Raw genomic sequence first — 22,314 nt, 5'->3', positions numbered from 1 at the left:
GGGTGGGGGGGACCCAGCGGATGGGCAAGGGTTTCTTCCCGGACCTCCTGTCCCATGATCCTCTCGTATCCCTTTTGCCTATGACCTGTCCAGCTCTTGGCTCCATCCCTCCCCCTCCTGTCTTCTCCTATCATTTTGGATCTCCCTCTCCCCCTCCAACTTTCAAATCCCTTACTCACTCTTCCTTCAGTTAGTCCTGACGAAGGGTCTCGGCCTGAAACGTCGACTGCACCTCTTCCTAGAGATGCTGCCTGGCCTGCTGCGTTCACCAGCAACTTTTATGTGTGTTGCTTGGTTATTCAAACCTCAGTTAAGACTACTTACATAAGCAGTCACTTCACAGTTTAAAATAGTTCTGAATGATGTTTTGGCTGTGAATTGTAACCTATACCCCATCGACGAAGGTTGACTATAATACCTTGAGGCCATTTTGATCACCAAAAGACCACTAGAACTGTAAGACATGGGAGCAGAATTTGGCCATTGGGCCCATCAAGTCTGCTCCACCATTCCATCATTGCTGATTTATTATCCCTCCCAACCCAATTCTCATGCCTTCTGTCCGTAACCTTTGATGCCGTGATTAACCGAGAACCTGCCTACCTCTGCCTTAAATATACCCAATGACTTGTCCTGCACAGCCATCTATGGCAATGAATTCCACAGATTAACTACACTCTGGCTAAAGAATTTTTTTCCTCACCTCTGTTCTAAATAGATGTCCCTCTACTCTGAGGCCGCACCCTCTGGTCCTAGACTCCCCCACTATAGGAAACATCCTCTCCACATCCACTCTATCTAGGCCTTTCATTCCTACCCCCATCTCACCATTGATTACATGGGATTATATAAGATTTCATGGAACAGAAGCAGGCCATTTGGCCCTGATATTTATGCTCCATTTCATCCTCTTCCCGTTTTTCTCATGTATGTCTAGAACTGTTTATTCCCTTCTCCATCACATGCTCGTCCAGCCTCAGTACTATTCACTTCAATTTCTCCCTGTGGCAAACAAAAACTCACTATTCTGTAAGGCAAAGCCCTATTCCCTATTGGATTTCTCAGTGACAATTTTGTATTTATTTTTTCTTATGCTCTTCCATCATATGGAAATATCCCTTCTATACACATTTTTATCAAAAGCTTTTGTACTTTCTAAGATCAACTCTGCTTTAAAGAAGAAAGACACCCAGTCTACTCATCCTTTCCTGATCTAGCCGAAATCTCTGAATTTCTTGGCTGTTCATTTCAACCTGTTCTGCCCTTTGGGCAATTGCTTTGTTTGTACTGTACAATTTTAAGTACATTGAGCCTTTATTTTGAACTGACTAGTTTCAGATCTGTATTAGGTCGCTTCCTGTGCAGTCAGGAAATAGTAAGTAGGAAAGCACATTGGCTGGCAGGCCAGAGCTTTATGTTCGGAACTAAAGAAGTTTCTACCTAAGGCCATCCTGTTGTTTCCCCAGCAGAAGCATTGCTTGTAAATTGATGTTTAGAAGCTAACCTAAAGGTATCAGAAAGATTTTGCTGAATTAGAATATTATTTTTGAGCTGATTAGACACTAACCTAGATACTAATGGCTTACACATACTATTTACTTATAGTATGTACTTGTCAGAATCATATAATATTTATCTGCAGGAAACTTAACAAAGTTCTTACTTACATAGGCATATTTACTTGTGTAATTGCACTGAACTGTGTTGTTTTTTAGTTCACTCCTTATTCACTACATCATGCCATTGAGTCTGCAATAAAACCAAGGAACTAGGAGGCTCTATCCTGACTCTCATGTCCATTTTTGAATAGGGTTTGGCTGACTGTCTAGTTGATATTACAACACCTCAGTGAAGGCAGTACACAACCTTTAATCCCTCCGTTCAGTGTCTAGATAGGAGGTTCTGGTCAGGTCACTCATCTGAGTGCTACTGGTACCACGTAACCCAGTACTACCTGTCGCATGGTCGGGTGGTCGGCGACTAAACCGGCTCCCCCACCAGGCTTGCCTGGTGAGGAGGGTAGCTAGACACCCTGCAGGACGAAAAACAAGACCTGTCAAAGGGCGGATGAACCCTCTCGTAGGGTCAACGGCCATCTAGCAAACACATGCCATGAAGCACGGAAAGGGCATCCCTTGCATTGAAGCTTGGTCTGACCATTCACTGCAACAGAACTTCCCCCAGCTGTCTTGGACCTCACTATGCTGCTGGATCCGGGACGGGATGTCGAGAGGTTGGATCTGGACCTGTGCAACCCCCTACTCACCTAAAATCCACTCACGCACACGCTGTTCCTTTCTGAGGAGTGGGGTACCACCCCACTAACTGACTGAAAGGAACCATCATCATCCTATGGGATGGATAGCCAGAGAGAAGGTTACAACCTTAAAAAAAAATCTCTTATGGTACAAATGAGAACCCCAACTGTTGATGATAATTTTTATTCCTCCATTGAAGACCTTGTCTGTTGATATCCTGGCACTGAAAGTTTGTTGATTATCATCTCCTACTCTGTAATTAGTGTGATTTTTAAAAAAAAACTTATCTTATTTGTTCACAGAATATAGACATCACTTGAAATGCCAATATTTAATGTTTAAACCTTATTGCCCTTTAAATGAGATGGCAAGAAAGAATCAAGACATTGGTTTGACACATACAAGGACTTAGTGAATTGTATCCATTAGTTTACTGGTCATCATCACCACAGCTCGTTTTAATTCTACACTTATTTAATGATTTGAATTTAAATTCACCTGCCACCAGAGTGGGATTCAAACATACCTTTGATCCTGAAATAAAAACCAAAAAAAAAAATGCTGAAAACACTGAACAGGAAACTTTCCAAGTTCTACTGAAGCCTTTCAATGAAAAGGCAATCCTGTTCCTCAGAAAGTTGTGAACTCAGTCAGCTTCATCACAGGCACTAGCCTCCCTAGCATACAGGACATCTTCATGCAGCAATGCCCCAAAAGGGTGGCATCCATCATTAAGAACCCCCATTACCCAGGACATGCCCTCTTCTCATCAGAAAGGAGGCACAGGAACCTTAAAATACACCGTCAACGGCTCATGAGCAGCTTCTTCCCCTCTGCCATGAGATTTCTGAATGGACATTGAACCCATGAACACTATCATACTACTTTTCTTTTTTCTCTTTCTGTACTACATATTTAACACACACACACACACACCCTTACTGTGATTTAGTTTTTATTATGTATTGCAATGTACTGCAATTGGATCCTCGACTTCCTAACCAGAAGATCACAGGCTGTGCAGATTGATGATAACATATCCTCCTCGCTGATGATCAACACTGGTGCACCTCAGGGGAGTGTGCTTAGCCCACTGTTCTACTCTCTCTATATACACATGACTGTGTGGCTGGGCATCGCTCAAATACCAGCTACAAATTTGCTGATGATACAACCATTGTTGGTAGAATCTCAGGTGGCGACGAGAGGGCGTACAGGAGTGAGATATGTCAACTAGTGGAATGGTGCCACAGCAACAACCTGGCACTTAATGTAAGACAAAAGAGCTGATTGTGGACTTCAGGAAGGGGAAGACGAATGAGCACATACCAATCCTCATAGAAGGATCAGAAGTGGAGAGAGTGAGCAGCTTCAAGTTCCTGGGTGTCAAGATCTCTGAGGATCTAACCTGGTCCCAACATATCGATGTAGATATAAAGAAGGCAAGACAGCGGCTATACTTTATTAGGAGTTTGAAGAGATTTGTCATGTCAACAAATACACTCGGATACTTCTATAGTTGTACCGTGGAGAGCATTCTGACAGGCTGCATCACTGTCTGGTATGGAGCGGCTACTGCACAGGACCGAAAGAAGCTGCAGAAGTTTGTAAATCTAGTCAGCTCCATCTTGGGCACTAGCCTACAAATTACCCAGGACATCTTCAAGGAGCAGTGTCTCAGAAAGGCAGCGTCCATTATTAAGGACCTCAAGCACCCAGGGCATGCCCTTTTCTCACTGTTACCATCAGGTAGGAGATACAAAAGCTGAAGGCACACACTCAGCGATTCAGGAACAGCTTCTTCCCCTCTGCCATCCGATTCCTAAATGGACATTGAAGCTTTGGACACCACCTCACTTTTTTTAATATACAGTATTTCTGTTTATGCACATTTTAAAAAATCTATTCAATATATATAATTGATTTACTTGTTTATTTATTATTATTGTTTTATTTCATTTATTATTTTTTCCCTCTGCTAGATTATGTATTGCATTGAACTGTTGCTGCTAAGTTAACTTAATTTCACGTCACATGCCGCTGATACTAAACCGGATTCTGATTTCTCGTTGCTGTTTTGACCTGCTGAATGTGTCCAGAATTTTCTGATTTTATTTAAAATTTCCAGAATCTCGAACTGGTTGCCCTGCTACTGTATCTCATCATAAAACCTATGCACAACAAAGCAATACCCCCTCACCTGACTGAAAATTTAGGCTATTTATTGATTCCAACCTCTTGACGACTATAATCTCAGACAACCTGCTGCATGTTCCAATTGTAACTGTCGACTGTAATCTCCAGGCGGCTAATTTTGAATAACTTTGCGTTGTCAATACATGAACTTCGATTGCGGCCCTTGAACCATAAAAGCAGCTTTCCAGCGCTATCTCACCACGTGATCTGGTGACAGGACGCGCTCCTGAGTTCGCGCATGCGCGAGTTTTCACTCGCGGGCTGCACGATGGCGGCTGGTGCTTATGAGGTAACGTGCTGTAAAGTCTTATCTGGTCGGCGCGGCCGCGGGCAGTTTGAGACGGTGCTGCTTTAAAATAAGTGGACCTGTAACGCCCCCTCCCCAGCGTGCTACACCCTCAGTGAGTTGTGGGTATGTCGGTGGCCGTTTACTTTTTACGTTCGAGATAGAGTTCTGAAGGATGTTGGGACTCTGGGGAGGGTGCAGAAGAGGTTTACCAGGATGCTGTCTGGTTTAGGGGCACGACCTATCATGAGAGGTCTGGTTATTTTCTCTGGAATGCCTGAGGGAAGATCTGATAAGGTTTATAAGATTATGACAGACATCTGCATGGAGGTCGGTGACCAAGTGGTGTGCCTCAGGGATCAGTTCTGGGACCCTTACTCTTCGTGATTTTTATAAATGACCTGGATGAGGGAGTGGAGGGATGGGTTAGTAAATTTGCTGCTGACACAAAGGTTGGGGCTGTTGTGGATAGTGTGGAGGGCTGTCAGAGGTTACAGTGGGACATTGATAGGATGCACTGTTGTGTACATACATCTATTGATGCTTCTGGACACATCTTCAGTGATGTTCCTGGAATCATCGGGTGTTTCGGGTCTTTCAACATCATACAACCTCCTCCAGGTGACCCAGCCGGGGCTGATCAGACCCTAGCTTGTGTCCAGATGGCTAGCTACTTATGACTCCATGGCTCCCCTCTTTTGAGCCACAGCCATCTTGAGGCCCTCTCTGCCGCATCGGTGGTACTGCGGATGGCTCTCCTCTTCCTCTCTCCCTCGATGCCCAAAATGCTGAAGGCTCTAACTAAAGATTGGGCTACGAATCCCCTACAACCAACCTCCACTGGGAGACACCTCGCTCTCCATCCAGCCTGCTGACAGTTGCTGACCAGTCCTGCATACTTGGAGAGCTTTCTTTCAAAGGCCTCCTCCAAGCTATCTTCCCATGGGACTGTCAGCTCCAGCAGCACCACTTGCTTAGTAGACTCAGACACTAGGACAATGTCTGGTCGCAGGGCGGTGGCTGCGATATGGTTGGGGAACTTCAGCTGCCCTTCGAGGTCCACCAACAGCTGCCAGTCCCTTGCAGAGATCAGAATGCCTGCAGATGTTCTTTTGGCAGGTATTGGCTGCTCCCCAGCTCTGACAAAGGCAGTGGTCTGCTTGGAGGGTCGGGACCACTTCGCCCACTCAAATCCTGCACTGACGGCTTCAGCGATGGTCTTCAGGACCTGATCATGCCTCCACCTGTACCATCCCTCACCAAGTGCCCTTGCACAGCCGCTGAGGATGTGCTCCAGGGTTCCTCGCTTGGAGCACAGTGGGCACGCAGATGACTCTGCCTTGCCCCATGTGTGCAGGTTTGATGGGCTTGGAAGCACATCGTACACTGCCTGGATGAGAAATTGGATGCGGTGTAACTGGGCTGAGAAGTGGCAGATGGAGTTCAACCCAGATAAGTGTGAGGTGGTTCATTTTGGTAGGTCAAATATGATGTCAGAATATAGTACTAATAGTAAGACTCTCTTGGCAGTGTGGAGGATCGGAGGGATCTTGGGGTCAGAGTCCATAGGACACTCAAAGCCGCTGCGCAAGTTGACTGTCGTTAAGAAGGCATACGGTGTATTGCCCTTCGTTAATCGTGGAATTGAATTTAGGAGCTGAGAGGTAATATTGCAGCTATATAGGACCCTGGTCAGACCCCACTTGGAGTACTGTACTCAGTTCTGGTCGCCTCACTACAGGAAGGATGTGGAAGCCATAGAAAGGGTGCAGAGGATATTTACAAGGATGTTACCTGGATTGGGGAGCATGCCTTCTGAAAACAGTTTGAGTGAACTTGGCCTTTTCTCCTTGGAGCGAAGGAGGATGAGAGGTGACCTGATAGAGGTGTATAAGATGATGAGGGGCACTGATCGTGTGGATAGTCAGAGGCTTTTTCCCAGGGCTGAAATGATTGCCACAACAAGACACAGGTTTAAGGTGCTGGGGAGTAGGTACAGAGGAGATGTCAGGGGTAAGTTTTTTACTCAGAGAGTGGTGAGTATGTGGAATGGGCTGCCGGCAATGGTGGTGGAGGCGGATACGATAGGGTCTTTTAAGAGACTTTTAGGTAGGTACATGGAGCTTGGAAAAATAGAGGGCTATGGGGAAGTCTAGTAATTTCTAAGGTAGGGACATGTTCGGCACGACTTTGTGGGCCGAAGGGCCTGTGTTGTGCTATAGATTTTCTATGTTTCTATGCATCGGTAAAGTACACGGGGAACATCTTTTCTCCCAGGGTAGAGATGTCCAATACTAGAGGGCATGCATTGAAGGTGAGAGGGGGTAGATTCAAAGGGGATGTGGGGGGTAAGTTTTCTTTACTCAGAGTGGTGGATGTCTGGTATGGTGGTAGAGGCAAATACATTAGAGGCTTTTAAGAGGCTTTAGATAGCCACATGAATATGAGGAAGATGGAGGAATATAACCATAAGATATAGGAGCAGAATTAGGTAATTTGGCCCATTGAGTCTGCTCTGCCATTTCATCAGGGCTGATCCAATTTTTCTCTCAGTCCAAATCTCCTGCCTTCACCCCGTATCCCTTCATGCACTTGGTGCGGGACAGTACAGGTGGAGGCATGATCAGGTCCTGAAGAATCTTATCAAATTCTGCTTTAAATATACATAAAGACTTGGCCTCCACAGCTGGCTGTGGCAAAGTATTCCACTGATTCACCACTCTCCGGCTGAGAAATTCTTCCTCATCTCTGTTCCAAAAGGACACCCTATATTCTGAGGCTGTATCCTCTGGTCTTAGACTCTTCTCCACATCCAGTCTATCAGGGCCTTTCACTATTTGATGAGGTCATCCCTCATTCTTCTGAATTTGGAAGAGAACCATCAAACTCTCTTTGTATGACAAATCATTCAATCCTGGAATCATTTTCATGAGCCTCTTTTGAACCCTCTCCAGTTTCAGCAAATCCTTTCTAAGGTAAGGAGCCCAAAACTGCTCATAGTACTTTATAAAGTCTCAACATTAGATTTTTGGTTTTACATTCTAGACCTCTTGAAATGAATGCTAGCATGGCATTTGCCTTCCTCACCACAGACTCAACCTGAAAGTTATCCCCCAATATTACCTCTCCAGAGAACCAATATTCAGTCTCGCCTCTTTTTTACACTTTATGTATCTGAAGAAATTTGGTATCATCTTTAATATTGTCGGCTAGCTTACCTTCATATTCCATCTTAACCTTAATGATTTTTTTTGTTGCCTTCTGTTGACTTCTAGCTTCACACTAATTTTTGCTCTATTTTATGCCCTCTCTTTAATAAAAGAGGGAAAAATACTGTGAATTAAAGTATGTGTGAATGTACATCTATATATATATATATAAAATTAAATAAGTAGTGCAAAAATAGAAATAATAAATGAAGTGATGAGGCAGTGTTTATGGATTCAATGTCCATTGAGAAATCAAGTGGCAGAAGATAGAAGTGGTTCCTGAGTTGTTGAGTGTGTGCCTTCATGCTTCAGTACCTCCTTCTTGATGAGAACAAGGCATGACATGGGTGATGGGGGTCCTTAATGATGGATACTGCCTTTTTGAGGCGTCACTTCTTGAAGATGTCCTGGATACTATGGAGGCTAGTGCCCATGATGGAGCTGACTAAGTTTACAACTGTCTGCAGCTTACTTCGATCCTGTGCAGTACTCCCCCATCCAGAGGTATGGCTGTAGAAACTTTTGAGTGTTTTTCGAGACATACTAAATCTCCTCAAGCTCCTAATGAAATATAGCCACTGTTGTTCCTTCTTTGTAGCTACATCAATATGTTGGATCCAGGTTACATCCTCAGTGGTACTGACACCCAGGAATTTGAAAATGCTTACACTTTCCATTTCTGATCCCTCTATGAGGACTGGTTTGTGTTCCCTCATCTTGCCCTTTCTTAAGTCAACAATCAGTTTGATCTTACTCACGTTGAATGTAAGGTTGTTGCTAAGACACCAATGAACAAGTTGATGTATCTCATTCCTCTTGTCACCATCTGAAACTTTGCCAACAATGCTTGTATCGTCAACAAATTTACAGATGTCATTTGAACTGTACCAGCCACACAGTCAAGAGTGTAGAGAGAGTAGAGCAGTGGGCTAAGCACACATCCCTGGTGTGTGCCAGTGTTGATTGTCAGTGAAGTGGAGATGTATTTCCTAACTGCACAGATTGTGGACTACCAGTTTGGAAGTCCAGGATCTAGTTGCAGAGGGAGGTACAGAGGCCCAGGTTCTGGAGCTTCTCGATTAGAAAGTGAGAATTATTGTGTTAAAATCTGAGCTGTAGTCAATAAACAGCATCTTGACATAGAGTATTTGTATTGTCCAGGTGCTCCAAAGCCACGAGAAGAGCCAAGGAGGTCACATCTGCTGTAGACCCATTGTGGCAATAGGCAAATTGCAGTGGGTCCAGGTCCTTGCTGAGGCAGGAGTTGATTCTAGCCATAACCACCCCCTCAAAGCATTTCATCACCGTAAAAGTGGTGCTACTGGCAACTCACCCTGCTCTTCTTGGGTACTGGTATAATTGTTACCCTTTTGAAACAGGTGGGAACTTTCAACCAGAAAGGAGAGATTGAAAGTGTCTTTGAACATCCCTGACAGTTGGTTGGCATGGATTTTCAGGACCCTACCACGTACAGCATTGGGGCTGGTCGCCTCATGAGGGTTCACCCTTTTGAAAGACACCCTCACGCCGACCTCTGAGGCAGAGATCACAGGGTCATCAGGTCCTGCAGGGATCTGCATAGCTTTCAAAGCGAGCATAAATGGGGTTGAGCTCATCTGGGAGTGAAGCATCATGGTGTTAGGTTTTGTTTTGTAGGAAGTAATGTCCTGCAAACCCTGCCAGAGTTGATGTGTGTCCAATTTCGCCTCCAGTCTCACTTGGAATTGTTCCTTAGCTCTTGAATTAGCTCTCTACAGGCTGTACCTGGTTTTCTTGGGTAGGCAGACTTGAATGCCACAGATCTAGCCCTCAGCAAACCGTGAACCTCATGGTTCATCCACAGCATTGGATTCAGGTATGTACAGTAAGTTCCCATAGGCACACACTCATCCACACAGGTTTTAATGAAGTCAGTGATAGCTGTGGTGTACTCATTCAGACTCAAAGATGAATCCCTGAATACAGTCCAGTCTACCAGTTCAAAGCAGTCTGTGAGCGCTCCTACACCTCCCTTGTCCACACTTCCTTGGTTCTCACTACTGCAGTCTTCAGTCTCTGGCTACATTTGGGCATGAGAAGTACAGGCAGGTGATCGGACTTTCCAAAGTTTGGGCGTGGGATAGCACAGTAAACGCTCTTGATGGTGGTGTTACAGTGGTCCAGTGTGTTGGTTCCTCTGGTAGTACAATTGATTTGTTGGTAATAATTACTTTACTTTATTGATGCTAGAATGTACAATCATCACGGCGATATTTGATTCTGTGCTTCTCTCTCCCTGGATTACAAATATTAAATATTAAAAATAGTAAATATTAAAAATTTAAATTATAAATCATAAATAGAAAATGGAAAGTAAGGTAGTGCAAAAAAAGACCGAGAGGCAGGTCCGGATATTTGGAGGGTACGGCCCAGATCCGGGTCAGGATCCGTTCAGCAGTCTTACCACAGTTGGAAAGAAGCTGTTCCCAAATCTGGCCGTACGAGTCTTCAAGCTCCTGAGCCTTCTCCCGGAGGGAAGAGGGACGAAAAGTGTGTTGGCTGGGCGGGTCGTGTCCTTGATTATCCTGGCAGCCCTGCTCCAACAGCATGCGGTGTAAAGTGAGTCCAAGGATGGAAGATTGGTTTGTGTGATGTACTGCACAGTGTTCACGATCTTCTGCAGCTTCTTTCAATCTTGGACAGGACAACTTCCATATCAGGTTGTGATGCACCTTAGAAGAATGCTTTCTATGGTGCATTTATAAAAATTAGTGAGGGTTTTAGGGGACTGGGCAAATCTCTTTAGTTTTCTCAGGCAGTAAAGGCGCTGGCGGGCCTTCTTGGCAGTGAACTCTGCTTGGTTGGACCAAGTCAGGTCATTTGTGATATTGACCCCGAGGAACTTAAAGCTTTTGACTTATTCCACTTGCACACCACCGATGTAAATTGGGTCCTGCGGTCCGCTACTCCTTCTGAAGTCAACAACCAATTCCTTCATCTTGCTGACGTTGAGGGATAGGTTATTGTTAATTATTTACAGACTTTCAAGCTGGCCTGGTTAAAGTCCACCTTAGTGATGGGGAAAGCATCAGGAACTCCTGTCTGCCCCAAAATTTCTGCTTGGGAGAGAGCTTGCTGATGCTGGATGACCATCCTGTGTCTTGTTGCAATGCTCACTCTTGCCGTGGTGTAAGAATTGATAATTTAAAGGTTAAACAGTCATAGCTGCGGCACCCTCATCTTTTAGTTTGGTTGTCCTTCACCCAGTTTGATCACTTCTACATGTGTTTCTGTTTCAGTTTCAGTTAATCAGTTTAGTTCTTTCAACTTGTTATTGATCTGTTTGTTATCTTTGTTTAACTATGCACTAGGCTATCTACCTATCAAGTTTTTATTTGAAATTTGGTCTATTATTTAATATGTTACTTTCTTTAATGAAATACAAAAAACTCTAACATTTAATTTTTTGGAAAATAAATGTTAAGAAATCTTAAATTTGTTCTTTTCTACTGACGCTAATGCAGAAGTTATATAAAAATTAAGGTGCCTAAGACTTTTGCACAGTACTGTATATCATTAATGATTGAAATGGCTGAATTTTCATAAAAACTTACTGGATTGCTAATATCCTTCAGAGAAGAAATTAGAACTCTGTTATCCTTGCTTTATCAGGGCCGCTATCCATGACAGGAGCAATTAGGATTGGACAATAAATACTGGCTTTGCATATTGTGTCCACATCCCAATACCAATAAATAAAATCTGACACAATATGAAAAGTTCAAGAAATACAAAGTGCTTTCTTGTGTTTTTGAGAGAATTCCAAGCACTGGAACACAATAATAGTCAGGGCATTCAGAAGTGAAAACTAAGCATATTTTAATTGGGTATTAGAGGAAACTGAGATTTAACTTTTTCCTTTCGCCAAGGAAGAAGTGCAAATGTTTTAGGATTTTCGGAGTTGAGTCTGACAGTCTTGTTTTAGTTAAAAGTATCAAAAGATTTGGATCATCTTCTTTGCTTGAACAAACAGGGCAGAATATTGTTAATATATATTATACTGAATGTTGGAAATCCTCAACAAATGAACATAACAGGTTTAGGAGAACCATCCAGGGCACTGAACAGTCATTCTAAGTCAGGTAATATTTTACCTGCAAGTCCATTGGGGTCATCTGTCTGGTGCAACCAGTGTCGTCTCCACTATGTCGTTGAGACACAACATAGATTGGGGGACTGCTACATTGAACACCTTCGCTCAATCTACCGCAGCAGGTGGGATTTCTTGGTGTGCACCCATTCTAATTCTACTTCCAAGTCCCAATCTGATATGGCCTCCTCTATTGCCAAGAAGTGACCGCTCTCAGATTGGAGGAGCAATACTATCTGGGTAGCTTCCAACCTGATGGCATGAACATTAATTTATCTAACGTCCAGTAATTTCTCCCCCTCTCTTTTTCAAATCCCCATTCAAGCTCCCCTCTTACTCCTTTCCTTTTCATCCATCATCACTTCCCTCAGGTGCCCCTCATCCTTCCCTTTCTCCTTTGGCCCACTCTCTTCTCCTATCATATTCCTCCTTCTTCAGCTTTTTACCTTCTCCACATCTCAGCTCCCAGTTTTTCACTTTATCCCCTCTCCCCCATCCACCATCCATCTCACCTATTAACTGCTAGCTTATACTTCTTAACTCCCCTCCACCTCCTTATTCTGGCTTCTCCCCACTTCCTTTCCACTCCTGATGAAGGATCACGGCCCATAGTGTCTACTATTTATTTGTATCATAGATGCCAACTGACCTGCTGAGCTCCAGCATCTCAGCAGGTCTGGCAATATCTGTGGAAAAGCGTAAACAGTCGACATTTCTGGCTGAAACCCTTCATCAGGACTGGAAAAAAGAGATTAGAAATCTGGCTGTTTACTTTGTTCTATAGATGCTCCGTGGCCTGTTGAGTTCCTCCAACATTTTGTGTTTATTTCTTTAATTTACAGCATCTGCAGATTTTTTCTTGTTTGTCCTCCAGCATCTTGTGTGCTGCTTAGGAAAATGTCATTGAGTCTCTCGAAGGTGGTTTGTCATTCAGTAAGATCATATTTGATCTGATCATGGAGTTAAACGTCTAGAATTGAAGAAATGCCAATGGGATTGGGAAACCTTTTATAAAATATAAATATATGGATTGTGCAACTTTTGACTTGCATAAAAGAATGGAAGCATGTTTTTTAGTTGAATTTGGCCTTGAAGTATTAGTTGAAACTGCACAAAATTTGCTCCCACGGTACTTTAATGCTTTATACTAATGAATGTCAGAAGTATTTTATTAACTGTCACTTTGAGTTTACGTGCATATACGCAGTAAATGCTGAGTTCATTATCTTTTAGAAGTGATTTTAAGGGGCTACCAGGATTATTCGAAATTTAATAGTCAATCTTCTTGCTAAAAGGTAATACTAAAAGGAAAGAAAATCAGAATGTATACTGAGAAAAGTTTAGCAGTATTCATTTGGTCTCTTCAAATATGGATCTCAACTTTTTTGGAAATAATATAAACCTTGAAAATGGATCTAGTGCTTTCCCAGCGTATATGACGAATAAACTCTTCTCAGCCAGGTACAGGTTTTGATTTTAACTGACATTTTGATGACAGACTCTGCCATCTTCATCAGGAATGATGCCTGGGCATGTCTAGTCCAGTGGTATATATACCCCCATTGCCCATCCCTCCTGATTGGTTAGTCCTCAACCAATCAGGTTTCTGCTCCCCCATCTTGTTTGCAATCAAATTCCAGTTCTTTCTTAGAGCGAGACCTTTGTCTTTGTTGAAACTCTCTTCCGCTAATTGTATTTCAATTCCTTCCTTCCCCAGGCAATCCCAAAAACTATTGGCGCAGCATTATGGCCATTGCAAATGCAGTGTTCTGCTACTGCTGATTTTTCTGGGTGACCCAAGTGGATACACCTCCTGTGCTCCTTGAGGGTTTCCATCATGTGTCTTGTCTGGCTGATATACGCTGCTCCATATTCACAGGGAATTCTGTAAGCGGCTAGCCATCCTGAGTCCCAGGTCAGCTTTAACCCACATAAGCTGTGATTTGAGCTTCCTTACGGTTTTGTGGATCGTATTAATCTGGTATTTCTTTAGGATCCTGGCGATCCTTCCAGAAACCATGGAAATATAGGGGAGACAGGCGGTAGTGACGGGTTCCACCTCATTGTTGGGTTTCTTGGTTTTTCCGTCGACCCTTTTAAGGTTCCTTCACCTTGTAGCCATTCTGTAGGAATATCGTGTAAAATTGTCTTATTTCCTCGTGGAGGTTCTCAAGGTCCGAAATAGTTGTTTTTTATTCATTTACGGGATGTGGGCATCGCCAGCTAAGCCAGCATTTATTGCCCATCCCCAGTTGCTCCTGAGAAACTGGTGAAGAGCTGCCGTCTTGAACTGCTGCAGTCCCTGAGATGTAGGTCCACCCACAGTGCTGTTAGGGAGGGAATTCCATGATTTTGACCCAGTGACAATGAAGGAACGGCAATATGTTTCCAAGTCAGGATGGTGAGTGACTCGGAGGGGGCTTTCCAAGTGGTGGTGTTCCCAGGTATCTGCTGTTCTCGTCCTTCTAGATGGTAGTGATTGTGGATCTGGAAGGTGCTGCCTTAGGAACTTTGGTGTGTTGTTGCAGTGTATCTTGTAAATAATACACATTGCTGAAACTGTTCATTGATGGTGGAGGAATTGGATGCTTGTGGAAGGGGTACCAATCAAGTGGACTGCCTTGTCAAGCCTCTTTGAGTGCTGGTGGAGCTGCATTCATCCAGGCGAGTGGTGACTATTCTATTACACTCCTGACCTGAGCCTTGTAAATGGTGGACAGGATTTGGGGAGTCGGAAGGTGAGTTACACGCTGCAGGATTCCTAGCCTTTGACCTGCTGTGGTAGCCACGGTGTTTATATGGCTAGACCAGTTCAGTTTCTTGTCAGTGGTAACCCCCAGTTGGGGATTCGGTGATGGTGATGCCACTGAATGTCAAGGGACGATGGTTAGAGCCTCTCTTGTTGGAGATGGTCATTGCCTGGCATTTGTTTGGCTTGAATGTTACTTGCCACTTGTCAACCCAAGCCTGGATATTGTCCAGGTCCTGTTGCATTTGGGTATGAACTGCTTCACTATCTGAGGAGTCACGAATGATGCAGAACGTTGTGCAGTCATCTGCGAATAACCCACTTCTGACTTTGACGGAAGGAATGTAATTGATGAAGCAGCTGAAGATGGTTGGTTATTCAAAGTAGAAAGAATCGCTCTATGTTGGGAGGTGTAATGATGGCTGTCATTGTATCTGTGAGTGGGCTTCTGATAGACACTGTGCCCGAGGCTACTGTCCAGTTTTTGATTAAGATAAGCAGGAATGAGAGGCAACCATTCTTCTGCATCTCCATTGTAAATTGAATGTTTGGATGTATGCTGTTCAGATGGTCGTGAAACTGTTGGAGTGCCTGGAGTCCATGTGGCCTCACTATGAAGGTGTCATTGACGTAGCTGAAGAAGTATTCACAAGAGTTCCCATTAAGGACAGCTCCGTCCTCCTGCGGTCAAGGTTTGATAAGGGTACTGTTAACCTTTTTGAACACAACATACTTCCTCAGTAAGGGGAACTAATAGGAACAAATGGCTATGCTAATTTCCTGGACCTTCTAATACGACGGAAACTGGATGGTAGCCTCAGGTATAGTGTCATTCGGAAGCCCACTCTCACTGACTTATACCTCAACAATTACAGCTGCCATCACACCTCCCAACGTAGAACAGTTGATGCAGCTGATTATTATGGATCGTCAATTTTTAATACTTTTGGGACTGTTTTTAAAAGGAAAGCTGTTACCATTACTGCACAATTTTTGCTTTGTTTCAGTAATCGTTTTATTACCAAATCTAAATTTACTTTGTGCACAGTGACAATGAATAGAATACTTTTGCCATCTTTTGTGAAGCAATTGAGATCTGGTGCTCTGTGGGCAAGATTGCGGGTAAAATTATTTGTATTTAATGATTTCATTAATGGTGAATAAACATAAGAAAATACAAGGTTTGTATGAGGGGGCCACTTGGTTCCTCAAGCCTATCTTGTCATTCAATACGACATGGTTGATCTGCCCCTGGCCTCATTTTCTCTTCTGCCAGTTCCCTGATACCCCCAAATACCCTGATCTTTATTAAAATAATCTACTTCCTTTAAGTACCCCCAATTATCTAAGGCTAAAGAATTCCAGGGATTCACTACCCGCTTCAACAATTTACTGCACTCTGCAGTTTACTCTAATCTTGTAGCTATGTCTCGCACTAGCGGTCATCTGACATCTACTCTTGTATTGCCCCTTAAGTATCATAATATGTTTCATTAAGACTGTCCCCTCACACTGCTAAACAGAAAGATCTAATTTCCTCAGTTGTTCACAATAGGACAACTACAGGTTTCCCCTGCCATCCGAAGGTAGAGCGTTCCTATGAAACGGTTCGTAAGCCGGAATGTCGTAAAGCGAAGAAGCAATTACCATTTATTTATCTGGGAAAATTTTGTGAGCGTTCGCAGACCCAAAAATAAACTACCAAATCATGCCAAATAACACACAAAACCTAAAATAACAGTAACATATAGTAAAAGCAGGAATGATATGATAAATACACAGCCTATATATAGTAGAAATACTTATCCACAATCATTGCCGGGTACTGTTCTCCGTAGCGAAAATCTCACGCAAGCACTCTCGGCAGAAAATCTCACGCAAGCGGTTAGCAAAAACACTCTCTCCAGTACCCTTCAAGCAATGAAGCTGCCAAATCATACCAAATAACACGTAAAAATACACAGCCTATATAAAGTAGAAATAATGTATGTACAGTGTAGTATCACTTACGGGAATCAGGAAGACAGCTTGCCGAGCACACTGATGATGGTGTGTTAGACTGAGTTGTTGGAGTTTGGGTGGTGCAGTGGCCCCCCACCCTCCGGGCAGCGACCCGATACCGATCCGCGAAGCATGCAGGGGTACGGCAGTAGCCGGGAGGCATCCAGCACAGCTTTAAGAAAAAAGCCGAAATAAACATGCTACTTAATTAGGTGCCATCCGGCACATAAATGTGGGCCCAGATCAGAGGCGATGCAATCGCCAATGGCCAATCGCCTCTGTTCTGGGCTGACAATTACGTGCTGGGAGGCACCTAATTAATTAGCTTGTTTATTTCGGCTTTTTTTCTTAAAGATGTGCTCTGTGCCTCCCGGCTACCACTGCATTCTCCACGAATAGGTATCTGTCTGCGGCTTGGGGGTTGGGGTGGTGGGACACTGAGGTGTCATCTCATTGTCGTCTGTTTCCATTAGGGCAGGCAGCTCATCTTCTATGACTGCCCGCCTCGATGTCGAAGGTTGAAATTCGTCGTCTGCTGTGGCTGATGTGGAAGGCTTGCTTGACTGCTGAGCCTCGTGCATTTTTCTATCATACAGTTCTTTGTAAGTACTCAAACCATCTTGCAAATACTGTATGCCCTAAACTGACGTACCCTTTCAAAATTAAAGTCGTACTTTATCTTTGCAGCAAAAATCTCACGCAGTTGCTTCACATTCAGATCCTGGACGACTTCACTTTCGCTACTGAATTCGGGTTGGATTGTTATCTTTTCCTCTTCCAGTTGCATCAGCTCTTCATCTATCAGTTCTTGGTCATGGGATGCCAAAACCTCTTCAACATCATCTTCGTCAGCTTCCACAAGCCAAACTCACTTTGTCCTTACTTCGTTCACCACGATCGAAACGCTTAATTATGTCTAGTTTTATGCTAAGTGTAACACCCTTACAAGCTCTTTCAGGCTTTTCTGATACCTTAGAACTCATCTTGCTAACGGCTGCTCACAGCCATGTGTTTAAGCAATGCTGGCGAGAATGCCGTTCCGAATCCGGGGGAGAGCGGCTGCTCGGGGCGTGTGCTGATTTTTATCGGGCGCTGTTTTTTTATCGCGCGCTGCTTTTTTTGCGCACTGCCTTTCTTCGTAACAGTGAAAACACCTTCCGTTAGCGAAAACAAGGAACTAATGTAGGTCTTTCGTAACAGTGAGGTTTCATAAAGTGAACGTTCAAAAAGCGGGGGACACCTGTATATAGTTCCAGGAATTAGCCTAGTGAAACTTTTCTGGTTTGCCTCTAATGCCAGTATATTGTTTCTTTATAAGGGGATCAAGATGGTAAATCAGGGGTCGGCAGACCTTTTTGCCTCTGTGGGCCAGATTGCATATTAATGAGCGGACGGTGGGCCAAATAAATGCCATAAAAAAACTTGAAATATGGGAATTATCCATTTAAATACATCTAGTTGTGTTTTGCCTCAAATTAATGAATAACGCATGCTAGAAAATCAGTTGTGCTTAAGGTTGCCTACCCCTGTGGTAAACAGTACCTCCAGGTGTGTTCTCATCGGTATCCAAATTGTGACTATATCTCTATCCCTAATCTCTACTGAGATTGTATTGAGGAGCAATATTTTGTTTGTCTCCCTAATGACTTGCTGCAGCTGGCTGCTAATATTTTGTGGTTTCTACGCAGGACTATCAAGATGCTTCTATACTTTGCTTATTTGCAATCTTTCTTCATTTAGATAGAAGTTTGTGTTTAAATTCCGTTCACCAAAGTGCATTTGTCAAGTTTCCAGCCACTCCCTCAATCTAGCTTTATTCAGTTGCAGTGTCCTGATATTCTCTGTGATGAAGGACGAAGGGTCTCGGCCTGAAACGTCGACTGCGCCTCTTCCTATAGATGCTGCTTGGCCTGCTGCGTTCACCAGCAACTTTGATGTGTGTTGCTTGAATTTCCAGCATCTGCAGAATTCCTGTTGTTTGCAGAGAATAGAAGAATGATCAGGGAGTGTAATTTTCAATTCTTGTATTATACATACGCTTAGTGTCTGGCTATATAACTGAACACTTCCTGCCACTGCCTGTAAGGAGTTCGTATGTTCTCCCAGGGACTACATGAGTTTTCTCCGCGTGCTCAAGTTTCATCCTACAGGTTGCTGGCTGGCATGTCTTGGTGGGCTGGAGGGGCCTATTTTGCACTGTATCTCAATTTTTTTAAAAAAGCTAATCACTTGGAAACAGTGCCTGTTTTGCAACATAAATTAATTCCTTCAGTTGAGAAGAAATTGAGAGAGAAAATGGAAACAATAATATTTTTCTTGTTTGTTTTTTTTAATAGGATGTCAGAATGAGACAATCATCAGACATGTGGTATAACCATAAAATGTATTCCAGATTTTGGCAGCATTACCAACAAGCTATGGGATGGCTGCAGAAACATAGAAGGGCTTATCACAAGGCAATCAGATCATTTGAGCATTCACCCTGGTATAGCACAGAATCTACAGCAAGTCAGTTTACTGACTGGCATCATGGTTCCTCATGCTATTCTTCAAGACGTGCTCAGCAAGATGATCTCAATCAAAGCAAATGGCAGCAGTCCCCATGCAGCACAGATAATGAAGAGGAAAATTTGAAGGATATAGCTGATTTAAGTTCTGACACAGAAGTGGAAAGTGACACAGAGAATGAATTGGAATGTGATGTCAGCAATGTGGAAATTACTGAAGAATTACGCCAATACTTTGAACAAACAGAAAAACACAGGGAAGAGTTAAGTAAGTGTCACTGCTTTAGATTTTTCTTTTAGGCTTCACAATTCTTCTTCCTTTTCCAGTTATGCGTTTGCTTTTACACAGATTTTTATGTTGCCAGTAGACTTCATTGTTTAACAAATGATTTGTTTCTGACCTATGTGCAATAAGACCATATACGCTGTGTTGTAGATGCACCATGGTTTTCTAAAGTAGGGTCACTATTGATCATTTATAATCTATTACACTGGACAACGATTTTTTTCAAAAGTGTTGCTTCCTCAGAATTTTTTTGTTTATGATTGACACAAATATAATATCAGACTACTTGTAATGTAGGAATTTGGAGAAACAACAAATTAACTTTTATTGAATATAATGTGTTTAATTGCATGATGGTGCTGATACTTTGCAATAGTTCAACTAAGTTAAAAATATTTTGTTAATGGTTTTTATTTGTACTCGGTGTCTGAGGTTTCTCGCTTGTGTCCAACAATAATTCACCGGCATTGATGGATTCCAGTTGCCCTGGTATCTTTTCTTCATGACCGCAATGTCCTGGTGAAACATTTCACCATGCTCGTTACTAACAGTACCAAGATTTGCAGGGAAAAAGTCTAAATGGGAATGCAGAAAATGAATCTTTAGTGACATGTTGCATTTCATGCTTCAAAAACCCGAAGCATGCTTTCAACTAGCTGCATGTAGTTTGGTACTCTGTAGATGCCGAGAAAAATTTCAACAACTTCCTTGAATGCCTTCCATGTGATTTTCGCCGGTCTCACTAGAAATTCTTCAAATTGCCTGTCATTGATGACCTGTTTCATTTGTGGACCAACAAAAATGCTTTCCTTAATCTTGGCATCAGTTATTCTGGGAAGCACCTGCCTCAAATATCAAAATCCTTGGACTTCTGGTGAGGCACGAGGCAAGATGGCAGCACGGCACTGAACGCTGACACGCAACCCACCCTTTTTTAAGTTCTTCAGGACTCATAGACGGTCTTAATACAAGGTTGAGTTGGAGGAAGATCTAACTAAAGACATGGATTCAAAAAAAGATACAAATTCACCCAGGAAACAAGATACCAGCAGACGACACCAAGCTAGCGATTCATCCGGAGAAATAGCTATGCTAATTAAACAAACAATGGCAACGGAGATGGAATCGCTGCAAGAAATGGTAGCACACATGCTAAAGGAGTCACTGGAAAAGGCTCTCAACCCCATACAGAAGCATATGGCAGAGAATGGCAATATTCTCCGGTCGTTAAAGGAGCAAGCAGATAGTCACGCTAAAAAATTTGACACGGTCTTCAACAAAATAGAGAACATTCAGGTTTGCTCACGCAAGAATGTGAAAGTTACTAACTCCTGTCTCGCGGAGGTGTCTAAGATATAGAAGCAGTTAAGCGACTTGGAGGACAGATCCAGGAGAAACAACGTGCGGCTGGTCATCTTACCGACAGGCGCTGAGGGCGATGATCCAAGAGGTTACCTCCAGAAGATGCTGCCTAATTGGATTCCAGCGCTTAAGAATTCCCACAGCACTCTTTTGGAGATCGATAGGGCTCATAGGATCTACTCCAACAACTCCTCAAAACCGCGGACCATGATTTTTAAGCTTCTACGGTACTCCGACCGGCAGGCTATCCTGGAGGGTGCGAGGAAAGCCAAACCTACTCTCCCTGATGGCACCCAGCTGCAGTTCTTCGCCGACTACAGCCCCGGCACGATGCAGGAACGGCAGGGATACAAGGAGATCTGCGCTAAGCTTCGACAGAAGGGGACAGACTCGTTCCCCATATACCCAGCGATCTTGAAAGTGAATATCAAGGGTATGAAGATGTTGTTTAACTTGGCAGAGGAAGCGAAAGAAGTTCTGAAATTATTGGTGCTGGGAGATATAGAAGAAGACCCTGGGCAAAGTCCACACACTGCTCAGGAGGAGATGGAACTGCATTAAGAGCTCGGACTTGCCTGTATGCACAATCTATCAGGCACGTGCAAGTTAACATTCTAAGTGTGAAGTTTTCTGGTTATTCTTTTATCGGAAAGTCATTCGTTGCACCCTTGTATTTAGTTAATTAAGGGGGCAATTTGTTTCTGACTTTTGCAGGTCAGAGTTTTAAGGTAATATTCAATATATCCAAATGCAATACTTCATCAGGAATGAAGCTGAGAAACAGCTGTTTGCTCTGACTAACTTTAGAATGTTATGTCTCCAGTAGACTTGTTTACATTTCTGGGCACCAGATAAGACGTCATTAGCGCCATCACTAAGCGACGGTCTATTGAAGCAACAGTTTCTTGCAAGATAGCTGTTGGGATCTTGATCATGTGCTATAATATATGTGAGATGGAAATGATTTTACTTATATAGGTTAACGGGTTTGCCCAGGTTTCTTTTTCTTGTCTCTTTGATGTGATTGTCTATGAGAACTGCTTTGCCTTTCTAATTTGTTGGTGCTGGAAGGGGGGCGGTTGATGTCAATATTCAGTGTCTGACATTGCTAAGTGACACTCACAGATGTTACAAAGTAAAGGGTTGAATGGGAGGGGTGATGAGAGGGGGGGTGGGAAGGGGGTAACTCAGGGCTCCACCACCAACTTACAACAACAGATCCAGGAGAAGATGAGCAACACAGGTAAATTAGAAAATCTTACTATTGTATCATTTAATGTTAGAGGATTAAACTCTCCCTACAAGCGTTCAAAGGTTTTAGATTTCTTACG

The 22,314-nt window shown here is 43.2% G+C and overlaps 1 protein-coding gene across 2 annotated transcripts in view; it reads left to right on the top strand.

The window, feature by feature from the left end:
- Window positions 1-4,672: 4,672 nt before the first annotated feature.
- gemin8 (gem (nuclear organelle) associated protein 8) overlaps window positions 4,673-22,314 on the top strand; it is a 41,684-nt gene continuing 24,042 nt past the window's right edge. Inside the window, exons 1-2 of one of the 2 annotated variants that reach the window (XM_063051029.1) lie at window positions 4,673-4,743; window positions 19,165-19,603. In XM_063051029.1, the coding sequence (XP_062907099.1) occupies window positions 4,693-4,743; window positions 19,165-19,603 (490 nt within the window). In that variant the 5' untranslated portion in view covers window positions 4,673-4,692. The other variant, XM_063051030.1, reaches the window with a different exon arrangement.

This window comes from Mobula hypostoma, chromosome 6 (genome assembly GCF_963921235.1).
Source record: "Mobula hypostoma chromosome 6, sMobHyp1.1, whole genome shotgun sequence".
NCBI classification, from domain to species: Eukaryota; Metazoa; Chordata; class Chondrichthyes; order Myliobatiformes; family Myliobatidae; genus Mobula; species Mobula hypostoma.
This window is presented reverse-complemented; position numbering and strand designations above follow the sequence as displayed.